General features: G+C 44.8%; 2 protein-coding genes across 3 annotated transcripts; one reads left to right on the top strand and one right to left on the bottom strand.

Moving 5' to 3' along the window:
- Positions 1-5,419: 5,419 nt before the first annotated feature.
- LOC4342899 (uncharacterized) lies at positions 5,420-9,195 on the bottom strand. The gene is made up of 5 exons (XM_015789258.2): positions 8,909-9,195; positions 7,649-8,583; positions 7,324-7,524; positions 6,607-6,802; positions 5,420-5,901 (listed from the first exon to the last, which is right to left on the bottom strand). Exons 2-5 carry the CDS (start codon positions 8,558-8,560, stop codon positions 5,717-5,719), a joined length of 1,494 nt encoding a protein of 497 aa, XP_015644744.1. The 5' UTR covers positions 8,561-8,583; positions 8,909-9,195; the 3' UTR covers positions 5,420-5,716.
- Positions 9,196-12,632: 3,437 nt separating this feature from the next.
- Positions 12,633-15,709, top strand: LOC4342898 (desiccation-related protein At2g46140). 2 transcript variants are annotated; one of them, XM_015790852.3, is made up of 3 exons: positions 12,633-12,757; positions 13,859-14,798; positions 15,407-15,709. In XM_015790852.3, exons 2-3 carry the CDS (start codon positions 13,860-13,862, stop codon positions 15,410-15,412), a joined length of 945 nt encoding a protein of 314 aa, XP_015646338.1. In that variant the 5' UTR covers positions 12,633-12,757; position 13,859; the 3' UTR covers positions 15,413-15,709. The 2 variants fall into 2 exon arrangements, with proteins under 2 accessions (XP_015646338.1, XP_015646337.1); XM_015790851.3 differs by lacking the exon at positions 15,407-15,709 and having other exon boundaries at positions 12,655-12,757; positions 13,859-14,813.
- Positions 15,710-22,473: the final 6,764 nt, after the last annotated feature.

Below are 22,473 nucleotides of genomic sequence, written 5' to 3'. Positions count from 1 at the left end.
ATGCGGAGGGGAACCAGGAGGAGGAGGCTAGTGGTAGTCAACCCTCCGTTGGACAGAAGAGGGCACGCGGGCAACGAGGTGCAGCGAAGAAGCTTGAGGGTCGGCACATCATAACGGAAGTGCAAGAAGATGGACGTCCTAGTGCCCCGGCCGAAGCCGCCAAGAACTATGTACGTCACAGCGGTTGGGTTGTGCGGGATAACGTGCCTGTCAGTACGGTGTACTGGCGAAGAACAAGGGCACGCGGAGATCATGAGAGCTTTGTCCCAGATTCGGAGAAAGAGATGCTGTGGACCACAATGCTCGAGACATTCACCCTTCCTGCGGGTACAGAGGACAAAGTGAAAAGGTGGACTCTGAAGAAAATGGCAGAACAGTTTCAGAGCTTCAAGGGAGATCTGTACCAGAAGTATATACTGAAGGGGCAGACACCGAACTTCGACACATTCCCAAAGCTAAGGGATCACTGGGACGAGTTCGTTGCATATAAGACAGGTGAACAAGGGCAGGCGATGATGGAAAGAAACAAAGAAAATGCCGCCAAGAAGAAGTACCATCACCACTTGGGGTCAGGAGGCTATAGCGTCGCGATGCCGAAGTGGGAGCAGATGGAGGCTAGCTTGATTGAGAGGGGTATCGAACCGGCAACAGCCAATTGGCCGGAACGATCGAAGTTCTGGTACTATGCTCACGGTGGAACGCTCAACCCAGCTGATGGCTCACTGGTCTTCGGCGATCAGATACGAGAGGCTGCGCGACGACTAACAGATGCAGTGGAAGCCTCCTCTCAGGGCACGTTCCGACCAGACAGAGATAGGGACGAGCTGACACTCGCCCTGCAGACTCCAGAGCATCCAGGACGAACACGAGAGAAAGGGGTGATTCCTTGGAAGATTGGTTTCAAGGAGGACATCCACACGTACAGGAGTCGGATGAGGAGCAAGAGAGATACCGAGGCGAAGATTGCAGACCTAGAGTTCCGGGTATCGAGCTACGAACTCAACATGCAAGAGGAGGTGGCAAGGAAGGTTGATGAACGCATGGCCGCACATCGGTCCCATGATCCCCAGCCGACCATTCCTCCTGCAATGGTGAGCCCGTCAGGAAACCGTAGCAGCTGCGCCTCAACGGGGCAGGTAGGATCACAGAGCATGGACGCCATGCAAACACAGGACGAATCGACCTGTCCCGTTGATGACATCACTCAGCGGACACCATGTGAGCTGCATATTCCTTTCAAGAACTTATCAATAAAGGTAAGATTTAGCCATTCCGCTAGTTGTTGCTTATATATGTTGATTACTAATAAATAATCTCTCACAACATGAAGGTGGCGTCGGGCATGGCCATCCCAACGGACCCTTCAGGTACTTACCACTGCAGGCCGATTCCAGCAGGATACTCGAAGGTCGAAGTTGAGTTGGTCGAAGGCGCGTACGAGGACCTCGAGCTGGATTACCCTGGAGGAGACGGTGAGACGCATCTACGAGACACAAGCCATGCCATTATTCTATGGCGCAGGTGGTACATCATCCTCCCTGGGCGACAAGCGGCGTCTCGTGCACCATCTCCTCCGGCTCCGCCATCTCCTCCTCAGGATCCTGCACCGTCTCCTCCTCATGCTCCGCCAGCACCGTCTCCACCTCAGGCTCCAGCATCGACTCCTCCTCAGGATCCTGCACCGACTCCTCCTCGTGCTCCTACACCTACTCCCCCGCAAGCTCCTCTTCCGGCACCTTCAAAGTCAAGGGCCCCCCCAGCTCCACCGCCTACCCACACAAGGGCAACGAAGAAGGCGAAAGTTGACGCTGCCAAGAACAAGGACCCGGGGTACGATTGCACGCAAGAGGAGCTTGACGCTTACGTTGCATCAGAAGTCAAGAGACAATTCAAGCCTCGAAGTCCAGAAAAGAAGATTCCTATAGACCCCAGTGTCAGGAACTTCTTCAGGGGTATGTCTGCATCTGTCAAGGAGGCCATCAAGCTATCGGACTATGAGCGAACGCTGAAGAAAGCATCTTCTGGAAAGTCCAAACCAGTCCCTCAGCTTGGAGAGCAACCAAACCAGGAGATCGAGCCGTTGGTGACCGGTAAAGAAATGACGATAGAACAATTTATTACTGACACCGGTCTAACTACGGATCAATTGCTAGGAGTCGCACCAATCGAAAAGGCGGAAGTGAAATACATGTACGAACTCGGTAAACCGCTTGTCAAGCCTGAGCTGCTGCAGTCCCTACCCACACAAATGTACAAGTTCCATCAGCTGTACATGGAGATGAGCGCCACCGGTAGAGAGATGATCGGAGCGAGGATCAGGGACACGGACTTCTTGCAAGGAGATGACATTCTCTGGATCAATTTCAGGGGAATCTACGAACTATACCAGCTGGACGCCCTCGACGTCTCTATTATGAGTTGCTGGATTTTGTAAGTATATCGTTCAGTTAGATTTCTTACTATACGTCTCCTTTAATTAATTAGGTCCTTGTATATAAGTAGACTATAGAAAATAATATACTCCCTTTTATCGTTGTAGAATGGAGATTCAAAGGGCCCGACGGCGGAGGGTTTTCGATACTGGATTCATCGACCCTCGAAAAGTAAACGTCGCAATGCTCGACCAATATCCACAAGAAACAGAGGACAATCTCGTCCATCTCCTGAAGGCGCAGCATTACAAGACGTTCATACTGTTGCCATACAACACAGAGTTAGTTTAATTTTACTGTCTTCCTACATACCAAATTTCATTCCCGTATGAACTTGCTAAGTGTTTCATATGTAATGCATCCCACGCACATTGCAGATTCCACTGGGTGCTTTTACTCTTCGACCTGGAGGCCTGCACCGTCAACGTATATGACTCAATGGATAAAAAAGAGTCTACGTTTGACAAGGTTTTCGAACTTATAGACAGGTACCGTCATAAGTTCCTTTGTTAATTAAGAAAATCTTGTTATGTTAATTGCTACTACGAATCATAGCTTTAAACTCCATGTAGGGCTTGGTATCGGTTCCCTCATTTGGTCCGCGGCAAATGGACAGAAAGACTTAGGCGGAAGTTCAAATTTCCTGTGAGTACACATGCTCTACATTTATATTTCTCCGATTCAAATACATACAAGTGTATATTAATTAGATCTCTCGTTGTTTGTCATTTATTTGTAGTGCGCAAAGCAAAAGCAGGGAACTAACTTGTGCGGCTATTACGTGTGCGAGTATTGCCACTGCCTTGCAGACCAAATCATCACCACAAGAGAGCTCGATGTACGTACAAATAAATTCAAAATTTCATTACGTAGCGATTTCTTGTTTAATTACTAATCAATTTCATACATTCATATAGTTTATTCGCATGAGGGATAACCTGACCACACACAAGGAATTTATCGCGGCGGTTCAAGAACAACTCATGGGATTCATCAACGAAGAAATCCTTAATCCCAAGGGTGAATTCTACTACGACGGAAACACAATTCACCGGTCCTTAGCTTCTGAGCTAGCAGCGAGTACTACTACGTCGAAATCGTAGCTAGCTAGGACATATAATGGATTGTAATTAATACATGACTACATATGTTTCTATATGCATGTGTACACATTTTCTATAATGTAAATATATTTTGGTCATATATATATCTATATACATATGCATTTGCATAACATATATATGTATAAATACATATATATTATGCATGTATATACATATAATATAATATAATATATATATATATATACATATATATATGTATGCATATATATGTATTGAAACATATATATGCATGGTTTATATATATATATATATATATATATATAAACCATGCAGCAACAGGGCCATGCAAAAAAAAAAAAAAAGGTCAGCTCGATCTTTAGTCCCGGTTGGTAACACCAACCGGGACTAAAGATGGCTCAGCCGGCCACGTGGCTGAGCCATCTTTACTCCCGGTTATTTCACCCGGGACTAAAGATAGCGATCTTTAGTCCCGGATTGGTACTCCCGGTTTGGAAACCGGGACTAAAGGGGGGTTACGAACCGGGACTACAAAGGGTTTCTCCACCAGTGTTCTCTTTAGTTATGTCGACGGAACTAGGTTGACTGTGGAACAAGGACTGATCAATCACAGATGGGTGAGGGACATTTGAGATGCACTATCTAACAGGGCGGTAGTGGAAAATTTCTCCCTTAGGGATGAGCTGCAGGGCATGCAAACTCAGTAAGGACTAAGGAGTGTGGAAGATGCAGTATTGTGGAAGCTCACAAACAGCGGCCCAGTTCTCAGTTTCGTCGGCATATAACCTCTTCTTTATGGCAACTGTGAAATGTCAGTATGGTGAGATGATCTGGAAGACCAGAGCTCCAGCTAGAATACGGTTTTTCATGTGGCTGGCTATTAAGTGTCGATGCTTAACGGTGCATAACCTGCTTAAGAGAGGATGGCCTCATGAACCGACCTGCTCGCTATATCATGCTGAATTTGAGGACTGCAACCATCTTTTTACCAAATGCTTCTACACCAATAGAGTGTGGTCCTTGCTACGGGACTGGATAAATTTGTTCTTTCATCCGCCAAACCATGATAACCTTTTGCTAGCGGAGTGGTGGCAGCATGCACGCGCCTTTTTCCGGGTGAGTTACCGGAAGGCGGTTGATACAGTCTTCTTATGGTTTGTTAGTTCATTTGGAAAGAACGGAATGGAAGAGTTTTTTTAGCACAAATTCAAAGTAGCAGAGTAGCTGGTTGGTGATGTGAAGGAAGAAATCTCCATTTGGAAGTCAGCAGGCATTTTTCAAGCGCGCGAGGAGTAGCCTCTCTCTCTTTGTTTAGTTCCTTGTATTGGTTTTTTTAGGGTGTTCAGCCACCCCAAACTCGACAATCTAATGTCGTGAATGAACCATGTAATAAACTCCCTAAATCTTAATAAAATTTGGTCGGCCAATCTTTCGGCCGACCCGGCAAAAAAAAAACTAGCGAAGATGGAAGAGAAATTGAAATTGTGGGGACCTTTTTCGCAACAGTGAGTTGAAGAGGGGAGTATAAAGGCCAGTTATTTGGATTTTCCCCAATTATCAAGGCTTACTATGCAAGTTGGTTTTTATTTCTCTGTTCCCTTTCCCACAGCCCAACTCCCCCCCCCCCCCCCCCCCCCGCCCCCCGCGCAAGATTCATAGTCCACCTCATAATCCTCTCGGGGCCACAAGCATGCTAGGTAGAGACCGATCGTTGAGTGGACCGGTTTTGCAAGTTGACATGTTATATCTAGTATTATGGTTGAGAGGCGTTATAAGACTCCATGTTAAGACGAGGGACCTAAATGAACTTATTCCTATTGGCATCGCTTTGCACTTGGGTCAGAGCGGAATCAGTTTTGGGCTGGACTGGTTACCTAAATGCAGCCCATCTAACACAAACAGATGTAAGTGCTAAGTTTAGTTTAAATTCGATGATCCATGATACAGTAACATGTAACAGCTTCTATAGTTGCATACCACCACAAATATCCGATGATAAACTTCGAACAATGCGGTGTATGTATCATAGGAAGATATATTTACATGTAAACTATAGAGGTTTTGACTTGCCATCTGGAACTTGACTGATAGCAGTGGACCTAGCTACAATGGCAAGCACTTAGAAGAATCAATAAGCCTAGCTAAAAACGCCTACAGCCAGAAGAATCAGAGCAAATATGTACAGTTGAGATTTACATCGTCCTAACGACTCAGCCCAGAGTACAGGCCATCCAACGCTGTGTACAGAAACTTGGCAGCATTTGGTCTCTGCATATCCCCCATGAGAATATCGCTGGTTGTCAGATACGGGTCGCCGTAAAACCGCAGATTTGCGTCCCTTCGGGTTGCAACGAAGTTCCCTTCCAACGAAACACCAATGAATGCACCTGCAGAGTCATCACGAATCAACCACACAAAGAATAGTTATAGCCACACATCCATGCATGGTCATTATGAAACATTAGGAACAAGAACACACAAAGATGCTGGGTTTCTGAAATGGTTCGTTGTATTTCGGAATATTTGAGAAAAAAAAAAGTGGGAAGCAAGGTTGCTTATAAAAAGTTCAGGGTTTTTTAAAATGATCATCAATAAGATGTTGGACTGGTAGAACTTTTGCTTTTATTCCTTCTCTTTAATAAGAGCCTAAGAGGGCCCACCTGCCCTTCTTCCGAAAAAAAAAGAACATCACTAAGATGTTAAGCGCTTGTTAAGATTACGAGTTAACAACACATCATCATTTACTGCATTATATATATAATCATCATTTACTGCATCAGAAAAAAGGTTTCTGCAATCAAGGGAACATAATTTCTTTTTGAAGCCATATCTTCAAAGTCCAGCATATTAATCTCTATATATACCGAAATTTCTGTTCCACCTTAAACTAAATTTCGAGGTTTTTACCTAAATGATTTCCATGGATCTAAATCAGCAAAGCTGTCATATAGAGGACTTCATATCCATGTATTTTCCTATGCATGTGACGCAACATATTTTCTTCCTACGAATTTATACACTCCAATAGAAACAGAGACTGACTTCAATGCAACTAGGGAGGCTTAAGAACTACGATCAGATGGAAAGATTACCTTTGCTGCAGCTATATGTATAACAAACACCTGAGCCTTTATCACCAGCTCTCAAGTCAGCCTCTAGCACTCTACCAACAGGCCCTGCTGCAGCACTTAAACCTGCCCCAACAGAAAAATGCATCTGGCTGCTAAAAGTCCTGACAGCTTCCAGACCACGAAGCACTATGATGAAATCCATTAGCTCAGCACCAACCTGTATGATCAAACATAAGAATACAACATACAAGAGTATAACATGTAAAAAGTAAATATTAGGAAACCTCCTGAATTATGGCTGAAATCATATTAACATATTTTTACTCATCAAGTAAACATAAAACATAATTTCGTTTGTTAATGCCAGTAATCACGTAACATTCACAACAAAAGGAAGCAGTTTCCTCCTGATGTTCATATCCAAAAAAAAACTATTTTTACCTAAAGGTAAATTGAGTGCCACAACAAGCACTTAAATATTACGAGCTCTTGTGCAGGCATGCACACTCTGTACTATTTTCCATCAGGAAATACAAAAAATGTCCATTACATTACTTTTTTACCCAAAGACAAATAATGGGCAATGCATGTGGATAATTTCTACACCACAAGGAAAGCTAGAGCAATTAAGCAAACTGTATTAAGTGTAACAACACAAAAAAAACGCATTTCATAAATTGATGGACAACAAATTGTCCATATCAAAGACAGAGATGAAATTAGCAATGTAGTTAATACCTGTGCTCCCCATCCTAACCCAACTGAAACGATTGCTGATGGTGGTGACCAAGATCCATCTGATCTTCGAGCAACTACTAGGCCAGTTCCAAGTTTGTATGTAAGAAGTGCACCAGCTTTTACAACTGTCAGGATAGCAAGCCCACTTGCTCCACTAAGGACTGCATGAGGAATAGACCTTTCGGGGTTTAGCCTTGCAATCTGCATTAAAATTTGTATGATTCATTAGTAGGGGTATATCCTAAATATTGCAATTAAACATGTATGAGAGTGGCGATTAAATATGTAAGGAGGCGATAAGAAATCAAAATCAGTAACCTCAAACCTGGCTATAGCTCCTCACAGAATTTGCGGCCTTGTAAATCTCATGTTCCATTGTTAATCCAATAGGCAAATTCAACCACCCCCTGGTACTAGTCCAATCCATAACATCATGCTTTGCAGTCTGTGTGGCATTGCTAATAGAATTAATGAATAAGTTCTGCAACGGATCAAGCCTATCATAACAAGCATCACAAACCCTTTGCGGATTCCGCTCACGGAACTTGGCTGGCAACAGACATCTGCCTTTTGAGCATGTCCTACAAAATATCCCTCCACAAAATCGACAATGATGCCTTCCACGAGTAACAACAGTAAAAGAAGCAGCGCATTGCATGCATGAGTTAGCATAACTATCAGGTAACCATTCTGGTGGTTCTGCTTCAATCACAACCCTATACACATTGTAATTCAGAGCTTCTTCGTCAAGCAATGGTGGAGCACTTGGCACATAGACTGAGGCGTGCAAGAATGTTTCTCCATCGCTACCTGACCCTAAGAATGCGACACTAGACTTAGTGTCCTTTGGCGGTTGAATTTCAGAATTTTTGCCGCCACGACTGATGATTGCAATTAAACCACCCAGCAGATTTCTAAGGTTTACCGGCTTATCTGCCTTCAAGGGTGCAGATCCCCAACCATCGTCCGCACAATCATAGCCATAAAAATTGGTTTTGCCACCAAAATCAAATTGCTTGTGCTCAGCCAATTTTGACTCAAAGGAATTGATGATGTTTCCAGCTGTTCCCAGTGCTCCTTCTACATGCTGTGGGAATGACTTTGGATCAAATGAGTTCATCACATCCCCTATCGTGCCCAAAACCTTGGATTGGATCTCATCCTTAAAACTGTTTTCCACTCCCGGTGTAGGCAAAGGGTGATACTTGAAAACCTCTCGCGAGGTCGCCATGGTCATAAATTACTACCACACAAAAGTTACTGAAAGAGTAAAACACGAAAAGAGAAAATAATCAAAATATGCTGGAATACAATTTATCTAAATAACAACCAAATGGTAATAACTACTCATATTCAGAACAAAACAATCTCAGCTGTACACAAAATTTCCACGTATTCTGCGAACAGGGTTGAACCTAACGTGGGCATGGGGATACCTCTGGTTGAACCCACAGTTTTTTTTTTATATATATATATACTTCTATATATTAAGAAAAAGAGAAAAACCTAGGTTCCAGATCTACATGTTATTACAGGCTAAGGCGAAATCGAAAGAAAGAGGATGCGCGTCGGCACGGGAGCTCACCGGAGACGTACGGCACCTACCGCTGCTCCCCTCCCCCCGAGGAAATCGGCGGAGGCGGGCGAAATTAGCGAGGAGGAGAGCGACCTCCTGGAGTTGGAGGCGGAGAAGAGATTGGAGTTGGGCGCAGGGAGGATGCGGGCGGGAGTAGCAGCAGGGACGCCTTGCGGTTGCGGGGCTCGCACCCAGCCGCCGGTGATCGGAGATCGGCGGCGCGCGCGCCGCGAAAATAGCGGCGACGTGGATGGGTGGGTCCCTCCGTCCGTCCACGGGGAGATCGATCGGCCAACGAAGGCGTGCGAAGGCTCGCTTGTTGTTTAAGCCCAACCGAGACTCCGTAACGTAACGCTAAATGATTTATTTATCAATTTAACTTAAACTGAGACAATTTTTAAGCGAACTGCGAGGAGAGGATAACCAATTTGTTAACATAGGATATCCGAATATAGTCTTTTGTTACACACGCTATCTGTGAAAATTACCCATTGCACGCTACACGCTCGTTTTTATGTAGTAATTACTAATATCTTTCCTAGCTACTGTATAATTATTATGGACTGAAATTATTAAAATTTATTACCAGTTAAATTAGAACTTCAACTCCGGACGGACCAAAGCTCTAGCACGTTAGCAGATCCAGGGTTCAAGATAGGGGTGAAAACAGAGCGGATTCGGACGGATAATAGCTATACCATATCCTAAACCATTTTTTTTAAACGGATGCGGATGACGTGCGGATACGGATGCGGAGCGGATTTTTTCGGACGTCGGATTCGGTGCGGACTCAGTTCAAAAACGGATAAAAAGTTGTCGGATGTCAAGTTTGTATTCAATCCATACAACAAGAGAGCGGCAATACAATTAGCCGCAATACGATGGCAAAACAACATATGAACATGATCTCAGTTCTCTAGAAAAAACCAACTAAAACATATCAATAATATAATTTTGCTTAATATAACACATCCATCAAAAATATAATATAAGTGTTCAGTTCAGCAGTTCACTGCATTGCTTAAAATTTAAAAATATAGTGTTCAGTGCAGTAGTTTAGTACTTCACACTCATCAGTACGACAAGCACAAGGCAATGAGGCATACCACAATGCAGGCATACAACACACAGCCACACAACACAGTAGCACACTGCATATAGTAAGCAACACACTAGTTCCATACATCACACTGCATACAGCATACAGCACACAACACATTGCCGGCGGACTGGAAGAAGGAGCGGCGGCGGCGCGGCACACCTATGGCGCCATGTAGCGGCGCGTGTGGGAGCAGGAGAAGGGGCCAAGAGAAGAGTCACGGAGAGAGAGAGAGAGAGAGAGATTTCGGGGAGGATTGGATTAGGTTACACTAGATGGGCTAGATGGGCCGCCCGATGTAAAATGTGCTAAATAGAGTTGTTGTGTGGTCTGAAAGTTGCGGATTATCCGCCAAATAGTATATCGAATAATCCGATTAAAATATCGGATAATCCGTATCCGTCGGATATCGTTGATACCATATCCGCATCCGCATCCGCATGACAAAATCCGCATCCGGTCGGATATCTAAAAATCCTTACCATATTCTCACATCGGACGGATTCGGAGCGGATCGGACCGGATAATATCCGCTCCGTTTTCACCCCTGGTTCAAGGGGAATTGCTTATTTCATCCTATTTTGAATGTTATCTACTAATTTGATCCTATATTTTTTTAGTTTGCTTATTTGATCATATTTTTCAAAATCGAAGATGAAAGCTAACTCTATTCTGTTAAGACAACTTAACAATGTTAACTAAGAGGTAAATGGTATATTTTGCCCTTGTTTATTTGACCCTGTTATATCAAGACGGCCATATGTTCAGATCTTTTGATATATTTGTAACGAACTTGACATATCTTTCACATTTGACACAAGTTTGATAGATTTAGCTTCAATCTGCTAAAATCAAATCAATTTGAAAATTTTGAAAGATTTTCGGCAAAACGAAATAAACAAAATTTGGCACCAAATTTGATATATTCGAATCAATTTGATAGAAATTTGACACAATAAAGTAAACTCTACCGGCTTCGAGCGGTGGTGCAAGATCCTACGGCTTCGCCACCGACGGCGTGAACCACGTCCGTGTTAGCTCCGAGGTGCAGCGGTAGGCGGCCATGGCGCCGCCGTCCCCTCCCTCCACATGTCAGCGTTGTCGCCACTGTCACCGCCGCAACTGCCTCACCTTCGTGCGCCTGAGCCACCGCCACCTCCCTCCCTTCGTGGCGCAACAGCAGGCGTAGGTGGCCATGCGCGCCACCGCCCCTCCTCCCTCCGCGCTGCCACATGCGCGGCTGGCACCTCCTCCCTCCGCGCCGGTGCCGTTGCTACCAGCCCCTCCTCCGCGCGTCAGTGCCGCTGCCGCTGCTGTTTCACCCTCTGCACGCCTGCGTCGCCGATCCATGCACCTGCGCCGCTGCTCGTGCTGAGCCACCGAGAGAGACGCAAGAGCGAGAGAGGGGGGAGAGAGATATAATGTCGGTTGTGAGGTAGGGAGATGGATAAGTTTAAAGGGAGGGTATTTTTGTCAGTTGAAATAATAAATAGATTTTTTCTTTTCCTAAATAAAACACTAATGGTGTATTGTAAATACGGTCAAACAGTTGGTTCAATTTTGAAAAGCAGGTTCAAATAAGCAAACTAGAAATAGCAAGATCAAATTAGTAGTTATCCTTCGAAACATGGTAAATAAGCAATTGCTCCTTAAACTTTCATGTCAGAATTTTGAAAATTTTGTCTATCGTACTCTCCGATATGAAATTATTTTGGCCAAATTTTTTTGATTTTTTTCATAACTTTTGTGAATTTGGAAATATTTATTCAAATATTTTGTTCCAAATTTCAAACTAGTTTAGACCGAAATAACTGAAATTTCAGTCATATTATACCCCCAATAAAAATGTAAAAAAAGATAATTTGGGCTTTTCTTTCAACTGACAAAGCAATAATAATTTATTTATTGCACAAAACACAAACATGCCTGCATTCACGGACGGTCTAACATACGCTGGAGGGGCGATATGGCGATACATGTTATCATCCAACGGTTGAAAATGTAAGTGCAATCACATTTTTTTTTAAACTTGGATGACATTAGGCAGACCTTTTTATATTCATCTCAAGAGAAAAAAAAAGGAGGTTTTACATTAAGATAAAAATTTCAGCCCGACCCACGTATGATGACTTTGGACCTGGAAAAGCCCATCCAGAAGACAAAAATGGCCTCAAGCCCAATGACCCAAAACCTGACAACGAGGATGATAGTTTAGAAAGACAAAAAGAAAAGCATGACTAATCATTATTTTTAACTTTTAAATTTAAATTAAAAATAAACCTTTCCAAAACTTATTTTTCAAAATTTCAACATTTTAACCCTATCATCCCGGCAAACGTGACAAAACAGTAAAACAATATTATAACATCACCCGCAGCGAGCGTGACAGTCCTGTCATGGCTTCAGGGCAGCGTAACAAAACAAAGCTTCTATACCATCCGGACCGTATAGCCAAATAACATTGTTTTATCACTTGACCTCAAAATGTTTAGCTCTTGAAAATAACTTTTTAAAATGTTTATTTTAAAATTAAAAAATCAAAAAGGTTTATAAAAAATAAAAATAAAAAAAATTCTTACGGTGGTAAAGGCCGATCAGCCCGCCGCAGGCGCAGGTGCCGCTTAAGCCGCTAATGGCGTTCCGCTTCCGCTCTCCATCCCAATTCCACCGACGGACGCGAAGCCCATCTCCTCTCCCCTCCTCTGCTCTGCTCGATCGCGGCCGTTTCGCTTCGATCGTCGTCGTCGATACCCTAGCAGGTAGCCGACCGACGATCAATCCAGTCCAGCTGCTTTTCTTCCATCCAGCGTACTGATGATCATGATCTGATCCAATATGTGCTCGTGCTGTCATTTTCTTTTCTCTTCTCTTGATCGTGGGGAGAGAGAATCTGGGCTGAGCTGGGCAGTGCGCTGCTTCTTGAATTCGAATGCCCTGAAGATCAAATTATTTTTCTGTTTCGTTCCATTTTTTCCTATTTGCTGGTTTTGATAGAATCACATATAGAGGAGATGTCGACGCAATTGTCTTTTGTTTATAAAACGGTAAAAAAGAAGGGGAAAAAACGAAGGAAGACGCATGTAGAAGATAACAAATGCGATCCATTCTCATCAATGGCCGATGGGGATTACGGGATTAGTTTGTGTAGGTTTATAAATGCACGGTTTTATCAGCATTGTGATTTGTCAGAACAATGCGAGGTACTCGATCGACAGAGCTTAGCGGCAGGATTCTAAGATTAAGGACAATGATTTCTCCGTATTATTTTTTATTTACTTGCATCCGTCATGCATCCATTTCGATTTGTGAAGCTCCATTGAGAAGGCTGGAATTTGACAATAACCTGCAGGAGCCGGAAACTGTTGATTTTCCAAACTCATTATCATTGGCCTCTCACGTTTCCATGGAAATATTTTGCTGGCTGCCATCTTAATTTATTAGTAGTCTCCTTGGATCAGGTGGAGCTTGCTTGTTTTGTTTACGTCCATCCTTGCTATACAAATTTAAGATGGGGGCACCTTGTGTATGCTTGAATTCACATGATCATAGATTTCGAAATAGTCGAATGTCCGGGCTGAACATCTGGTTCTGAGGGTTAATTACAACATTTCTTTGAGATCAGCTCAAATGGGTCGTTTCATACAACAGTATAGTAACTTCGTATATCTTTTGACCGCTTCCTGTTGTGATTATGTAATCTTGTATTCTTGTTGATGTTTTCATTTTACTGTGTATTTAATATTTTACCAATTACCATTGGTGCGCTTGTCAGTTTTGTCGTTCATATTTCACCTCTGAACATTTTCGACAGGAAATTGTTTGTGAAATCTGATATGTTAACTCTTCAATCTGTATCACAGCATGTCATCTTCGGATAGCCCAAAAGTGACCGAAAGGAAAGCTGACAAGGACCATGACGACAATAATGATGGAGAGGGGGGAGGTTTCTTCGACAAGGTAAAGGATTTCATTCAAGACATTGGTGAAAAGATTGAAGATGCAGTAAGCTTTGGAAAGCCTACTGCTGATGTTACCGGGATCCACATACCTCACATCAGCCTTGAGAAGGTAGAGCTGATTGCTGATGTTCTCATCACCAACCCAAACCCCGTGCCGATCCCTCTCGTCGACATCGAATACTTGATCGAAAGCGAAGAGAGAAAGCTCATGTCTGGGACAATCCCTGATTCTGGAACCATACATGCTCATGGTTCAGAGACAGTGAAAATCCCTCTGCTACTTATTTATGATGACATCAAGAGTACATATGGGGACATCAAGCCTGGGAGTATCATTCCATACAAGATCAGAGTTGTGCTTCATATAGATATCCCGGTCATCGGAAGGATTTCTATACCTCTGGAGAAAAATGGTGAGATCCCAGTGCCTTACAGACCAGACGTTAATGTGAGTAAGATCAAGTTTGAGCAGTTCTCCTTTGAGGAAGCAACCGCAACACTCCATTTGAATCTTGACAACAAAAATGACTTTGACCTGGGACTGAATTCTATGGATTATGAAGTGTGGCTCTCTAATGTGAGCATTGCTTCTGCTGAGATGAAAGAAACTACAAATATTAAGAAGCAGGAGGTAACAACCATGAATTTACCAATCAGCTTCAGGCCCAAGGATTTTGGCTCTGCTATGTGGGATATGATAAGGGGAAAGGGAACTGGTTACACCATAAAGGGGCACATTGATGTCAATACTCCTTTTGGACACATGAAAATACCTATATGCAAAGAGGGTGGAACTACCCGCCTTAAGAAGGGAGACGATGATGACGACGACGATGACCAGGTATTTGTTTCATAGTTTCCTTTGTTGTTCCTCTGCACAATAATATATCACTACTAGGATCGTGGTAAACATTGGTTGACCTAGGATTTTGTTGGGCAGATGACTCAAACCACATTGTCGTTAGCTCTATATTTTTATATAATGGAACTACAAGTTAGTTTTAATCTCTGCACCAGCTAAGAATGCTATGATTGAATGTTGATGTATAGAGTTTTTTTATACATGGCTCCACCACTGCACTAATGGTGCTTCCCCATGTAACTCTATATTCTTGCAATTTTATTCCACAGGAGTTTTTATAGAAGTTTTGTATACTAGAATTTGGTGGAACAATATGAAATTTGCTAGTATTTTTTAGTGAATCGATGATCCTACGTACACATATACGATGCTATTATGAAATTTACTATTAGTACAAAAAATATTATATACGATAACAGGATCTATATATATATTTGCACATATGTTACACAATCTAGAGGTATAACGTTTTTCAAAACCTTCTTGAAACCATACAAAGTGTGAAGTCCAACGGGGATTTATTACTTCTTTAGTTTACTATTACTCAGATTGGCCAGCATAATTCAATGGATGAATGTTTTGTGCAGGAGTAAAAGGTGATAGGGATAGAGAATTTTCTGGAGCAGAAATTCTTTCAAGAGTGAGCCCTTTGTATATGCTAGCCAAGTTATTATCTCTGCTTACACTATCTGATGAACATGCAAGCTTAAACCTTGTATTCCACCATCTTTTTTTTTTCTGTATTTCTGGTCTTGTAACTATGCTCTTGTTGGTAGTTCATTTGTCTGATGACAACATGGGCTGAAGAATATCCAAATTTTGTCAACAATGCAAACGTTATTCTGCATCGAGTTTTATCTGCTACTATCCAATGTATTTGTTTAGAGTCTCGTGCTATGTTTCACACATGTTCTGTGTCATAAAGAGAAGACTATCTATAATCTTGGTTATTTGCTAGCGGACACCGCACCTAACTATTTATTTAGTATTTTAGTGCTGACTAGGCGAGGGCGGGTCTACTTTTTGACACGTCATGACCAAATTGCCCCCATCTCTCATTCAATCTGATCCCCTCAACCAGCTCCTTCCTCCCCTCACCCACTGACCGGTGCCGTTCTCCTGCCCTTACCCCCCGTCGCCCCCCCCCCCCCCGCCCAAACTGCCAGCGCTTTTCTCCCCTTCCACCTTCTCTGCTCTAAGGTCAGGGCAGCGCCGCTTGAAGGCAGGTCTATGGAGGGGAGCAGCCGCACGCCACCACCTCCAACTCCATCGCCCGTGGCTCCGTGGTGGAGGTAGAGGCCCTCGGCATTGATGACGCGCGCACAATGCTTGCCGCCTCGCCCCTTAGCGCACGCCGGGTAGCCAAGCGAGGGAGCTGGGCCACGCCGCCGCACGCGCATGTTGAAGGGAGACGGGTCACGCCGCTGCAGTGGAGGTGGAGGAGAGGCGAGGTGGGAGGACCGTGGTGGTCGCCGGTGGCGAGCGGAGGTGCTATTGCGGCTGGAGTGTGAGAGGGAGTGAGATGTGGGGGAAGAATATGACAAGTCGACCCGGGGCATTTTTGACCTTTCATGTTGTTTATCTCTCCTATTCAATCGGAATTTAATATTTTAGTGTATGCGGTGCCCATCAACAAATAACCACATTTTGAGAGTGTCTTCCCCTAAAGATCGACTTTTGACGTGTCCTAGAGTTAAAACCACAAATTGTAGTGTCCTACAACAATAATTGTCTTTTCTTTTTGTAAAATTGGTTTCACGTCATTGAAAGTTTTCGAATGTTGGTTTGCACCATCGAAAGGTTCCGTTGCACTTTAATACTTGGAAACTTTCGATGCCGTGGAACCTATTTTACCTATTTTTTATTTATTGATTCCCAAAGCTATTCACATAACGACTCATGGAGACATGGAGTGTGCTAGGTAGCACATCACGTCGGGTCCCATCATGCAGTGGAGGCAAGAATCATGGCCTCCACAGCGGCGACCGCGCCGGTGGGATAGGGAGGGAGGCTGCGCCTTGCACGAGCTCGAGGATGGGAGGGGCCGGCTGAGAGAGATGCATGTGATGACAAGTACCACACAAGCTTGCGACTCTCCGGAGAGAAGGGTGGGGCGATGGAAGGATGTAACACCCTAAAAATTGGACCGACAAAAATCTAAACTCTAAAAATATGGGCCTTCAAAAACTTTTTGAATAAATTGCATCATGCCGATTTTGTTCGATTATTTTATTGGATTTGATTTCGGAGTTTATAAATCGCGAATAATGGATAATTGATTAGGAACAAACCCTAAAAGTAAATTGACAAAGTAAATAATTAAAGTGCAATATAAAATAAGATTTGGCGAGGATAGAAATGAGTAAAATATTATTACAACCATATTTGTATCAATTAAATTTAAAAGTAATGGAATAAGAATTAACTCTAATTAAATTCAAGAAAATTATATAAAAATAAAATATGGGTAAAATTAATCAAGGGTGGATCCATTAGTGGGAATAACACAAATATTAAGTGAACTTTATTTGTACAAAATTTAAGTTTATCGAACCAAGTTTAAATAAATAAATAGGCTTAAATCGGGTTAAATGGACAACGTCACTATTCATTGCCCCATAGGTGTTCGATTGCGGTCTAGCCCTAAAACCCCTCCCCCTGTCCCGCGCGTGGCCGCCCCGAGCCCCGTGCCACCGCTGCCACGCCGTCGCCGTCGCTGCCTCGCGCCCCGCGCCGTCGCGTCGCCGTCGGTCGTCCCGCGCCGCTGCCGTCTGCCGTGCCGCGCCGCGTGCCGTCACCGTCGCGGTCGCGTCGCCGTCGCCGTCGCTGTCGCGTTGCCTCGCGTCCCGCACCCGCCGCGCCGCCGTCGCGTCGTCGCCTCGCGTCCCACGCCGCGCCACCTCCGTCGCGTCGCCGCTGCCGCGCCGCGAGCCGTCGCCGTCGCGTCTTGTCGCCGCTGCCGCGCCGCTGCCGCGCCGTGGCCATCGCCGTCGTGTCGCGCCGTCGCGTCGACGCGCGCCGTCACCATCGCCGCTGCCGCGCCGTGCCGCCGTCGTTTCGAGCCCCGTGCGCCGCCGTCACATCATCATTAGGCCGGCCATTTGCCCCCAAAGTCCTATAAAAGCCCCCCCTTCATCTCCAAACCTCCCCACATCATTTCCCCAATTTTCCCCCCTCCTCCCCATCTCAACCGCGCCACCGTCGCCCTTTTAGGCCGTGCCGAGTTCCCCGCCGCCGTCGCAGCCGCCATGCGCTGCCGCCGTTGCCGTTGCCGCCGGTAAGCCGTGCCGCCGCCGCCTTTTTCCCTTTCCCCAGCCGGTCTCGGTAGGCAGAAAGAGGGAGAGAGGGAGAAGGAGCCGAGGGAGAAAGGGGCCGGGAGGGAAAGAAAAGAAAAAGAGGAAAAGAAAGAGAGGAGAGGAAAAGAAAAGAAAAGAAAAGAAAAGAAAAGAGAGAGAGAGAGAAAAGAAAAGAAAAGAAAAGAGAGAGGGAGAGAAAAGAAAGGAAAAATTAGGGGGAGATTTAAAATATTTAAAAATATTAGAATTTAATTATAGGATTAATGAAAATATAATTAGATGAATTCTTATAGATTGTTATAGATTAATTCTTAGTCATCTCCATAAGGAATCAATTTCGCGGTAGTAATTTAGATATAATTAAGAACTAAATAATTAGATGAAGTCTAGGACGTAATTTTAAACCACAAAATTTCTTAGGAAACGCAAAACATCTTAGGAGGAGGAAAAATTCCACTTCGCGAATAAAATAGCCGATATAGAATTCACCTCTCGCGCTCGTTTTTCAATTCGGTCATTATTTGGATTTTGTTTGAATTCTAATCGAATTCAAATTGTTCTTACGCACGTAACTATAGAGACCGAGCGAGCCGCGGATCCGGGTGAAGGCCAAGACCCGCAAGACCTTGAGCAAGGCAAGTCATCACTATTCTTTGACCACGTTGATCCCAATTGCGAAATTAATTCTTGTTTACAAATAAGATTACATGCAATGATGAACATCCTATTTGTGATTATGCCATGCCTTGTTTATTGTTCACCTTTAAATCCTTGTAACCATGATTACGTATGAATCCCTAGTCAATTATGACAATTGCTTAGAAATGCTACTTTAGCATCTTGCATACTCATATTTATCAAATATTATATGCTTGGGCAATTACCTTTGGGAAGGTAATTGAGATGCGGCATGTGGAGACATGAGCGCCACATTGCCATGATAATGATGACATGAAAGGAATTAAACATTTGTTTTAGACCGGGGCGGACGGTGGATTTGGGTGATATCCGGGAAAGGCTAGTACCGTCCCCGGTCAATTAAGGACCGAGCCATGAAGTTAAGCATGAAACGACCCCGTACGACCACACTTCTTGAATGGGGATAGACCTAGCGGAATAAATAGCCGAGCGGAGGCAATATCCATGCATAGTGGTTTCTCATGTGTAAGGCAGGGGCTCTACAATGGTGTCGCCATTGTTAGGACTGTCGTGTGTTGAGTGGAACCTAATTATAACTTAATTCATGGGTGTAAATCTTCCCTTCCCGGGTGCGCCAGAACTCCTCTCACTGCTAGAAACTGTGTACGCCTAGAGTGCATGAGGATGCAAAAGTTCATGGAGCGGGTACTGCCAATGCGAGGTTATCGAAAAGCTTTGCCGTGACGTGTCTCATGTGTTAAGACAAGGCTCATGTGTTGGGCAGTCACGGAGTGTGGGTAAAGTGTACATCCACTGCAGTGTGAGTAAACCAAATCTATTCGAATAGCCGTGCTCGCGGTTATTGAGCACCGGGACATGTATTACTCTTGGCTAGTCTCTAAATTCTTAACTTATGTGGGATGGGTTATTGCATGATGAATTTTTATGCTGTTGGAGCCACTTCCTGAGATGGGGGAAGGTGGGCATCCTCAGAAAACCATAACGACTCAACGGCGGAAAGCTATCCTTGGGATCACAATGGATGGTGGACAGAACCGTCGTTGTTTTAATACAAACACTGGTACTAAAGTTTGATCAGTCAATGCTAGGTCTTAGGCTTGTGAAAAGAATTACAAAATTTGCTTTGCGCAAAAAAAACCATAGCCATCCTTTGAAATACCCTATCATATGCATTGTTGATGTGGTGGCTTGCTGAGTACGGTTGGTACTCACCCTTGCAAATATAAAATTAATCAGAAGCGGGAGATGAAGCTCCGGAGGATCCCTATGCCTACTACCAGGAGGGAGATGAAGACGATGGTGCTCAGTAGGTCTTAGTACGGTCGTTGCCTGTGGCAATGGCATGCCGCTGCCTTAATTCCGCTGCCTTATCTATTTCTGCTTTTGGATGTATTCCGGACCACTCGGTCCGATAATTTAAGACAATGCCTGCGGGCTTATGATGTAATAATTAGCACTAGACTCTCATGTATGTGCATCTGGTATTTCAGCTATGAACTCGTGTGTACCAGACTACTTGATCCAGGGAAATGGTACTGTTTACACGAATGATTCCTGTTATAAAAACGGGGGTCCACAGAGCTGGTATCAGAGCCATACGACTGTAGGAAAGACCAAAAAGGCGCCCCACCCCTTTCCTAAGATGGCCAAGGGAGAAATTCCTATTTAGCAACACTTTCAAAAATAAAAATGCTATGTTTACAAAACTTTATACGATTTTACACCTTACTCTTAACTATTTTCTTCACAAAACCAGTTTTTACTCTCAACTGACTTTGGGTTTTTCTTAAACTTAGATGGCAGATCAGGATTCACCCGCTACCTGGGAGTTGGGCTTACCCCGCTCAGAGGGGTATGTCGTTGAGCTGCATTGAATGATGAGGCGTCTGCGGTACTCCGGATTTCCGACCTTCCGAGTGAGACAGTGTGGATCAGTTTGGGAGGCTTGGGTCGAGGTTCACTCACGAGTTTCTTCGGAGTTAGACTACAGCTTTCCGACACGTCACCGCCGAGACTTGCCAGAGACCGCGATGCAGGATGCAGCCCGGGAGGCCTTCCTCCGACTCAGCTCTATCCACCGAGCTGAGTTAGCGAGTACCGAGTTTAATCATCACCCGTTCCGGGAGGAGAGCAACTCAGTCTGCACAGTTCAGGACACACCCTGCTGCTACAACCCGATGGTGACTCGGCTGTCACGATGGGCTGAGGCAGTAGATGACTTCTACGAGGAGGCTCTGTTGGAGATTGACGACAACCAGAGGCGTATGGGAGAGTTGGAGACTGAGTTGACTGACCTCTCGGTGCAGCAGCTTCAGCTAGAGGAGGAGCATCAGACTTGGGGCAGTGAGATAGACTCACTGAAGGCATAGCTCCAGGTCCATGGCGACCAGTTCAAGCAGCTATCTGATCAGTACAACGATCGCCGCGGGATGATGGACTCACTTGAGGAGCAGCTGAGAGAGAGTCAGGAGCACGTCAGCCAGCTGGAGGAGCAGCTTCGAGCAGCCACGATCAGCACCCCAGGAGCTTCTACTTCCACAGCAGCAGGGCATAACTGCTACTTCTTCCTCACCCCGCCATACCCACCCGCGTTCCACGCCCTTCTGGGAGAGGTTGGCATGACATCTACTGAGTCAGCACCCTGCCTGGTGGACACTACAGTGACCCAGCCACCTGCACCGGAGATTGTACACACTCCCCTGGTCACTGTCCCGTCACCGCAGCTGGGTTACAGTATGGAGACTCCGATCCAGATTGACTCCGAGGCAGAGAGGACCGATACCAAGCCAGAGATCGAGCCAGACATCACTGATCCTTCGGAGGATGAGACACCCGTTCCCCGCATCACGTTCCTCGGAGGCCCCCGCACTCTCAGCACTGCCCGCAAGAGCACCCGACCCCCGAGCAAGAAGCCCAAGCCAGATCCAGAGGCCACTACTTCCGAGCCGTGGGGACTCAGGTTTGCCCGTGCCAGCGACTACCCTCTACCTGCCCCGGGATCCTGCGGATGGTTGGAGGACTAGACTGACGGACTCCTTGCAGTTTCGATCTCGCGACAGATGTTTTTTTTGGGATAGCATGCGAGATGCACCCCCCCTATCTAGATTGACGAGTAGATTGATGATTAGTTCGATGTATCTTTTGGATGAACCTTATTTGGACTGCGTATGTATGCAGTCGATTACATCATGATTTATGTACTATTTGTGAAACTCTGTGATGTTATTTATGATATTTATTGTTGTTGTGTTATAAATGAGTTTATTCCACCATGCTTGCAAAACAAAGTTCACATCAAAACAATTTCCCCTAATGGGATAAAGCCGTAAAAGGCGGTTAGAAAATTAGGATACTTAATCAATCAACCTACACAGATGGCAAGCCGACGTCGGGCATCAACTAGCAACGATGAAACACAGACACCCGACCTAACCACTCTGGCCGGAGTTATGGCCACCCAAACTCAACTTCTGCAAGCCATCGCAAACAACCAAGGCAACCGTGGAGGGTCAAGCTTTGGAGAGTTCATGAGGACCAAGCCACCCACGTTCGCTACGGCCGACGAGCCCATGGAAACAGAAGATTGGCTACGCATCATAGAAAAGAAACTGACTCTTGTCAGGGTACGCGAAGCCGACAAGGTGATCTTCGCAGTAAACCAACTAGAGGGTCCCGCTGGTGATTGGTGGGATACTTAC

This window comes from Oryza sativa, chromosome 7 (genome assembly GCF_034140825.1).
Source record: "Oryza sativa Japonica Group chromosome 7, ASM3414082v1".
Classification (NCBI taxonomy): Eukaryota; Viridiplantae; Streptophyta; class Magnoliopsida; order Poales; family Poaceae; genus Oryza; species Oryza sativa.
This window is presented reverse-complemented; position numbering and strand designations above follow the sequence as displayed.